The 8451-nt window shown below is 41.7% G+C and overlaps 1 protein-coding gene across 1 annotated transcript; it reads right to left on the bottom strand.

Moving 5' to 3' along the window:
- Positions 1 to 1221: 1221 nt before the first annotated feature.
- Positions 1222 to 8411, bottom strand: CRYGS (crystallin gamma S). Its single transcript, XM_045519762.2, has 2 exons — positions 2139 to 8411; positions 1222 to 1750 (listed from the first exon to the last, which is right to left on the bottom strand). The coding sequence occupies exons 1-2, from the start codon at positions 2307 to 2309 to the stop codon at positions 1478 to 1480; spliced, it is 444 nt and encodes a 147-aa protein (XP_045375718.1). The 5' UTR covers positions 2310 to 8411; the 3' UTR covers positions 1222 to 1477.
- Positions 8412 to 8451: the final 40 nt, after the last annotated feature.

Raw genomic sequence — 8451 nt, 5'->3', positions numbered from 1 at the left:
TTCCAGGAATTGTGCCTCTAACAGTGAGTGTCAGTCATCCTTGGTCATCAGCTAGTCCCTCAGGGCGCTCCTTCTGGCCTTCAGAGAATGTTGGTTTTTGACAGGATTTGAACGAACATTTGGTTCAACTCGCTTGTTTTGGAGACGGAAAAGTTAGCGTCTCGGGAGGGTGACGGGGTCCAAGCTCTCTGCAGCTCAGCGAGCGGCCTCCCATTCCTCCTCCCGGGCTCATCGTCGGTCCCTCTTATTTTCACTCAATTTCCTCAGGGTCCCTCACTCAAAACAGACAAAATGACAAAAGGCAGGGGAATTTAACAAAACGAATAAAAATGCTTGGGGGAAAGCATGCACCACACACTAGAGCATGGCACTCCTAGAGGAGCTTTGCCATCTTTTAAATTAAAACAGCTGCATTCAGCATATCCCCGGGTTCACTCAGACACTCACAGAATATTCCTAGTGATTCTGCGTTTCCTTCATCATTCTCCTCTTCATCAAGGTTCAATAGACAGAATCTCAGAGGTTACTCCAAGTAAGTAAAATTCAGTAAAACTCATGTCAACTATTGTAAAGTAGGGAAAATTGTTTAATATATCCTTTCATTTTTACAGAGAAACTGAACTTTAATATTGAGAAGTAAAGGACATAGGAGTCTCTGGATCTTCAATAAGGGACTTCACGGGAATTATGGTTCTGTTATTTGTAGGTAATAGCCCTGTTTTCACTGACTATTCTTTCTCTTTTAAATGGAGGTACTGGGGACTGAACCCAGGACTTCATGCACGCTAAGCACGCACTTTACCACTGAGCTGTACTCTCCCCTCAGTCACTTACTATTCTTGACAGGTATTCTGTCTCCTCAGTCATATCTTCAGGGGGCCCCTTCCTACCTTTTATATTTCTGAGGGTCTTGAACTTATATTATGCACACAGGTCCCCAGCCAGTACGTGCTGAATGAATGAGTTGAAATGGCTTTGGAACATAAATACCCTGGACCAAATCCTGGCTCCTCCGTTCACCAGCTGCTGAACTTGGGCAAGTTTTTAACTTCTCTAGGCCTCAGTTTCCTTACTTGTAAAATGCAGAGAAGCCCCCTTTCTTATAGAGTTGTTGGGAAGAGACCATGGGATGCTGAAAGCACACACTGAATGGTAGCTGTCGTTATTGTCCCTGTTGGATTAACACAAACCGTAAGCAACAAGAACCACTACATGACAGTATGATTTTCTAACCTTTTAATGCAGTCCCATTTTGTTTGGCACAAAGATATAGATGGGTAATCTGAAGGATGAGCTGCTTCGTGTAACTGCCCGCTGTGGCGGGTGCTACTTTACTGGTCCCTAAAAGTGTTTAAGGAGAGGCGTTACAGTAAACAGTGGAATGCATGCCAATTGTTTTATTTATGATGCTTTTTTGGACGAACAGGCCAGCCAGCATTTGGCCCCTAGGAAGAAGGTCATGGCCCAGTCCACATCATTACTCCACGATGCGGCGGAAAGACTGGACAGCTGGGGACGCCGCACCCCAGTCGACGGGCTTCCGGTACTCCTTCTTGTCCAGGAGGTACTGCCTGCCTCGATAGTTGGGCAGCTCGTAGAAAATCCAGGCACCGTCCAGCACCTTACAGGAGTGGACCTCTCGCATGTGAAATTGCTCCATGATGGAAGGGCAGTCTTCAGTGGTTTCGTACATCTGACCATTAAAATCCCCTTTCTCAAAGATCTGAATCTTATACTGGCCTCCGCTAGACTGAAAAAACAGAGCGGGAAATGAACAGCAGCCATTACACAGCGGCCAGGAACTCGGAGAACAGTGTGCTTCAGAACCCACCACCTCGAAAGTGGGATGATCTGAACGCTCATCCCCACTGTGCTCTGACTGACATAGCTGACTTCCAACAAGAAAAACTTAATTCCTTAAAATATGCAAGAGGTAGCAGAAGTGCAATGGAAAGAATTAGTGTATTCAGTCTTGTGATGAACTGACCTAAAATTTTATTGAAGCTTCAGCAGCCAACAAGGGACAACCACCCATTGAGAGGTAGGAAAATCTTAAGAAAACTCTTTTACATAGAAGCTAAAAAAGAAGGGAGGGGTTGGGGGAAGAGAGCGCGCAAGCCCCCCAGCCCCAGACTCACCAGATGAACAGCCCTGCAGGAGCTGACGCGGTCGTTGAGGCCCATCCAGTGCTGGTACTCGGGGTACTCGCCCCGGGGTAGGATGTACATGTACCCGGCAAAGTTGGGCCTTTCATACACAGCCCAGGTGCCTCCTTCCACCCTGATGGAGTTGCAGCGACTCAGGTACATGTGGAAATCTGCACAGTCGCAATCGCTGTCATAGTGGCGGCCTTGAAAGTTTTTGTCTTCAAAGAAAGTAATCTGAGGGACAGGGCAGACGAAGCGAAGATCTGAGGGGCTGGGTGGCTTTATTTATAGAAAAGTGAAAATTAAGAACACGTTCTCCACTTTAGAAATTCTTTCCTCCTCAATCCTGAGGAGAAAATACACAGTTCTGCCTTCCCTCACAACGTGTGCCTCGGGAGACAACTTTTGTTGTCCACAACAGGCATGAGTACTTTCTGAAGGCTTAAAATGAAAAAAGTAGAAGAGTGCTCTGCTGTAAGCCAGTAGTTTCAGGCTCAAGGTCATGCCTTCCTCCTCACTGTGCTTATCACATTATATAATGAGTTTTCCACTTGTGTATCTGTCTCTCCCACCAACTCCTACTAGACTTCTTCCAAAGGCAAGAACCAAGCGTTGTTTAGGCTACGGAACCCCGTGTCCAGTGCTTGACAAACCCGCAACAAGAGCTGGACGAAGATGAGTGAGTTCCAAATGCAGACACTGACCTTAGCTTTAGAGCTCATTTTAGATGGTTATAAAACATACTGACATAAAAAAAAATATAGCATACTATGTTCTGTATTATTATTGTATTGCCAACAAGAGAGGTTGCAAAGTAACAAAATGACAAGGCAAGAATGTCCTTTGCTTCAAACTCTTACCAAGTTTCACCACAGTCTTTGGGGTAAACCTGTGAGACCTGTGAGGTCTGTGATGGCACTGGGAACTCTGCAAGCCAGAGAAATGGGAAATACTAAGGCTAGGCTCCAGAGCTGCCCCTCTCCAGCCAGCCCTACTACAAGCCACCTTGTAGACAAGCCATCTCTCTGGGCTCCAGCTTCCCATTTGGCAAATGAAAGGACTGGACTAGGTTCAAAGCTCTGGCTGTAAAATAAGTTTTGTCTGAAGCAGGTGACAGAATTCCCAGGAACTCTCAGGGCTTCATGACAGTGTTTCCAAAAACCACTAGGCCAAACGGACCACAGAGTTTGTCCCTTCTTGTTCTAGAACTCCACAGCCAAGATCCATGCTCGGTTAGAATCTGAATTGCAATCACAGGCGTCCTTCATTCGAGCAGTCAAGTCCCTGGTGTGATGCCGCCACCCTGTGGCTAATTAGCTCAGTCGGTTTAAAAGGCGAAAAACCAAGTCAGCCATTTCAGATGAAAGCAGCAGAGGTAGTCAGAGTCTGGAGAGGATCTCTGAGGTGAGGGTCGAGGGGTAGGTAAGGGTTTTCCAGAGGCAGAGACAAAAGGACAGCTTGTATGAAGGAATAAAGGAGTGAAAGGACACGGCCAATGGGACAAGCAGTTCATTAAGCCTGGTGCATGTTGAGTATGCGGTGAAGGGTTAGGAAATAAAGCCCCAGGGACCCAGAAGCCAGGCCAGGATCCCTCGGGGGGGTGATGTGGGAAATAAGGCAGTGGTTTGAGCCTGGAAATAGCTGGTTGCTCTGGGCGAGGTGAGAGATGCCGAGGGCCAACCAAAGGCAACTGCGATGTGAACAATGAGGAAACAGTCACAGAAACGAGGATGTGGAGACTAACTAGATGTAGGAAATGAAGGAGCAGAAGAAAGTTAGGAATGACTCGCAGCCAGGCATAATAATACCTCATTCTTTTCTACCCCAGGTGAGTCTTTCTAGATAGTAACCTACTAATAGTTCTTTCCTTCAGCTGTAATCTTTCCCTCCCTACCCTTCCTGTCTCTCTCAACTCTCTTCTTTCCTTTTCCTGAAAAGCTTCCTTACCCTGCCCACCCCTAAATCACCTACTTCACCTCCTTTCTTCCCTTTCCATATTCATCTCTTCCCATTCCCCTTCCCATTTTAGCATAGCACAGATTTACAGGTACGTGATACCCCAGTTTACAGATAAGAAAACAAAATTACAGCACCACTAGTTAAATCTGGGTAACGATGTCCACTGCAGAGGGTTGTTCTGAGGGTCCAACAGCACAGTGTTGATAAAATAATTTTAATAGTTGGCTCGTGATTGCCAAAAAGCTACAGCTGTTACAGATAAAGAAGTTAAATGATTTGCCCAAGGTCACTAGCTAGTTACAAGCTGGATGCAGGCAAACCAGTGGACAGCAGTGCAGACTCCTGGTTAGTAATCTGTGGTTCATTCTATTTTACTTTATCTCCCTCTGCTGTCTTACTGCCTGCACAGCTAGCTCTGTTCAACATACACCATTTACTCTTAGAAATGGAACAAGACTGTTCTGGATCTGATAAGGCTTTTCCCAAAACCTGTGGGAAAATTGTTAGGAAAATCAAAGTAACTTCTCTAAGAATGGATAGATTCTAAACTCCTTAAGTCAATTTACCTTTGTTTTTTGGCCAACTATTCAGCAAAAAAGAGGCTTTGCAAGGGATACGCTAAGGGAAATTAATATCAGCTTTCTTCCTTCATTGTTTCTCACACTTACTACCCTCTGCACATTTACCTGACTGACTTCAGTATCTGAGAAATGGAAACACACATGATTCTTCCCTGCTGTCCACCTTTCCAGCAGACCAGCCAATCATCCCAGAGTAGAAACAAAGCCCTAGTGTTGCCACAGAACCACTACTGAGTTCCAGGGCCAAGCACTTCTTGTGGTGGGAGACCTGAGACCAAATCTCAGGACCCAGAGAATGTTGCAGCTCTACTCAATTTCCATTTGTAGAAGGACCATGAAATCTACTTCACAGTCAGCTGAGAGGTTGGGACTCAGGCAAAAATTTTTGTAGAGAAGGCTAAGAAATGTGCAGGAGACTTTCCTAGAAGTTGTTACAAAATTCCTCTAATTTTCAAGTTCATGTTTTCAAAAATAGCCTACTAATCCAATACAGCAGAGAGAAAAATGTCTTGAGAATTCCAGAGGTAACAAAAACAAACTTAGTAAAATGCATTGCTTCTGCCAAGCCCATAACTCCTGCGATTAAATTGCTAGCAAGATAGTGAGAAAGGGAGAAGCAATAAGAGGAAGAATAAGAGATGAATTACTATCTCCTTTGGCCTAGCAGCAACAGTTTTTAACTAAATGAACAGCCCAGCTACAAGAAATAAAAGAGATTACACTATTCCTAGTCTGGAAATCTTTAAAAAGTGGGGGATGTTCTCTAAGAGTCTTCCCTCCAGGCACATGGACATCCCTCGAAGGATTTCAGATTCTCTTTAGTGGGATTTTCATGGCATTTCATGGGATTTTTCAAAAACCTCAGAGCACTAAAGAACACTGTCTTATTTTTCTCCCCAAACCTTCTGGATGCAAGTATGACTATTAGTTCTCTTTTCCAAATGGGAAGAAAAATCAGGCACTAACCAATTACGGAACAAGTTAAGAGATACCTTCTGAAAAAATACATTGAGAAGTACCTGATGTTGCCTACGTATATTTCTTGCCAAAGTGGTTAGTCTGAATCTAAACATGGGAAAACAATTAGACAAATCCAGATATTGGGACTTTCCATAAGACACCTGGTCTGGACTTTGAAAAATGTCAATGTCTCAAAGAACAAGAACAAAAAATAGGGGAACTGTTCTATATGAAAGAGGCTAAAACAAACAAAAAGAAGTTCAAAGAAACTTGACAACCAAATGCAATGTGTGATCCTTGACTGGATTCCACAGCAGGGGAAAAGCCAGCCATGAAGCACATTTTGGGGAGCAATTGAAGGAAATCTGAATAGAGTCTGAATATTAGGTATTACACTTATGATAAATTTGGGGGACATAATGGTATTATGTTTACACAGGGAATACCCCTGTTTTTAGGATATACATGCCTAAAATACTTCAGGCAAAAGTATAACAAAGTCTGCTATTTATTTTCTAATGATTTAGTTAAAAGAGAGACAGAGAGAAACCAGATATGGCAAAATGTTAACAATTGGAGAACATAAGTAAATGACATACGAGTATTCGTTCAACACCTTTCTTCTTTTAAGATTCAATGGTTTTGAACATTTTCAGAGTAGAACATTAGGGAGGAATATCAGGCACCAAAGGCTTTGCTTTAGAGCTATGGTCAGTGGAAGAAGTAAAAAGAGAATGAAGGTATAGTCCCTCATTCCCGAAGAGAATCAGTGTCCAGTCCAACAATAGTGAATCAAGTATTTCAGAGGCAATTTTCCTAACCCAAGTAAGCAATACATTTGGGGACAGGGATAAGCGTAACCGCTGAACGAAGCGGGTATGTAGGATTTAATTCACTTGACTGGTCCATCCACTTTGGCCTTCTAGAATATTAATGGTTGAGGCTAGATTTCACAAGACAAATTTTTAATTGAATACTAAGTTTTTAACTCCACATAATCCTCTTATGTGCATGTCCTATTCCTGTGGAAGTTCAAAGATTAGTTGCTGGAAGGCAGAAATGTGATGATATTTACACATTACATACATGTACAATATTCAACATAGTACCACACATAAAGATAAACCCTTAATAAACTCTTTGGTAATTCTATTAAAGTGGGAAATACAATAAGCATTTCTTAATATTTTCTCTAATCCTAGCCTTCTAACCGTGATCATACTCACCTCCAGGCTTCTGTTTTTCTCCATGTTTCTTTCAGTGTAGCATTAGGTGAAAAGAAAGTGGGTAGGCTAGAAATCAGCATGACCATTTACTTACCTTGGTTCCAGTTTTAGACATTTTTAGTGCATAGATTGGTTTTCCCAGTGCTGAACTCCAGGAATAGCTACAGAGAGTTAGAGGCACAGAGACATTTATACTGGGCTGGTTTCAAATCAAACATTTGCTTAGTCATGAGAATAGGATCCAAAAATTGAGTCAGTCATTTAGAGGCTATTGATGGTTTCTAGAAAAACAATCGGGATTATGAAATAAAGGAAAGCTTCAGTACCCCCTTTAATGCTTACCAAGCCTTGCTGCATTATAGATTTTGCTGAGTCAATACACCAGAACCCAGCCAAATTTTTCAAAATTAAAACAAAAAAAGTTCCTCTTACCTGGGCAATTTGGTTTTCTAGCAAGCAGCCACCTTGAAACCCCTAAAGCCTTTTTTTTCCTTCAAAAGAGCTTGCAGGTGATGAGTCAAAAAACCAACTCTCTAACTCTGAACAGAAGTGATATATATTCCAAAGCAACAAAACTTACATGACAACCAAAGGCAATGCATGATCTTGTATTTTGGAAAAAAAAAAAACAACACAACAAGTGACATTTTGGGGATGAATAGAAAAATTTGAATATAGACTGTATATTAGATAATACTATTGTACCACTCTTAAACTTCCTGAATTTAATCATCTGTACTATGACCATGTAAGAGAATGCCTGATTTTAGGAAATACAAGCTAGCGTATATAGGGGTTAAAGGTCCCAGATGTCTGCAACCTACTCCTAAGTTGTTGAGCAAAAATAAAATAATAATACTATATATAGAGAGTGGTAAGCTGGATGTGGCAAAATGTTAACAACTGGTGAGTCTGGACAAAAGGCATGTAAGAATTCTCATTCCTGAAAATGTTAAGTTTCATATTTTTTCAAAACACACAAAGTTCTAATCCAACAAGAAAGGGTGCTACAGTGTGCAGCCGGGGAGACAGAAAGCTACTGTGGGAATTCTGAATTTGCAAAGGTTTATCTAAGTTCAACTTGCCACCTGCTAGGTGGCAGTTCTCTGGCATGATATCATATTGGAACCTGTGTAGAGAACAGTTTTTGGCACTTAACTTACCTCTGATTCTAGGAATGAGATTGAATCTTACATAAACTCAAAGAAACAACAAATCGGCTCTTCTCCATTTTAATTTTCCTAGTCACATATATTCTTCTTATAAGTCCAACTTCCTCATCTTCCCACTAACAAGGCCTCCAGGAAATATTTTTATCAATGGGATGCCCCAAAATATATCATGGTCAGTTCAGAAAATGATAAACATGCCTTGATATGAAGACTGTTGAGTAACAAAGTATTAAGTATATGCTTAGTTTTCTGAACTTTATAAACTTTAAAGAAAATATCTAATTAATACCATTAATTTTATGAACCAATAGCAATTTCCAAAATATACTTCTATTACTCTAGTGTTTATCTGTGATACTCTGCTTGCTTGAATTTCACCTTAAAATAAAAACTATAAAAACTCCAA

The sequence above is a fragment of the Camelus bactrianus genome, chromosome 1 (genome assembly GCF_048773025.1).
Source record: "Camelus bactrianus isolate YW-2024 breed Bactrian camel chromosome 1, ASM4877302v1, whole genome shotgun sequence".
Classification (NCBI taxonomy): domain Eukaryota; kingdom Metazoa; phylum Chordata; class Mammalia; order Artiodactyla; family Camelidae; genus Camelus; species Camelus bactrianus.
The sequence above is the reverse complement of the archived record's forward strand: the minus strand, read 5'-3'. Positions and strand labels throughout refer to the sequence as shown.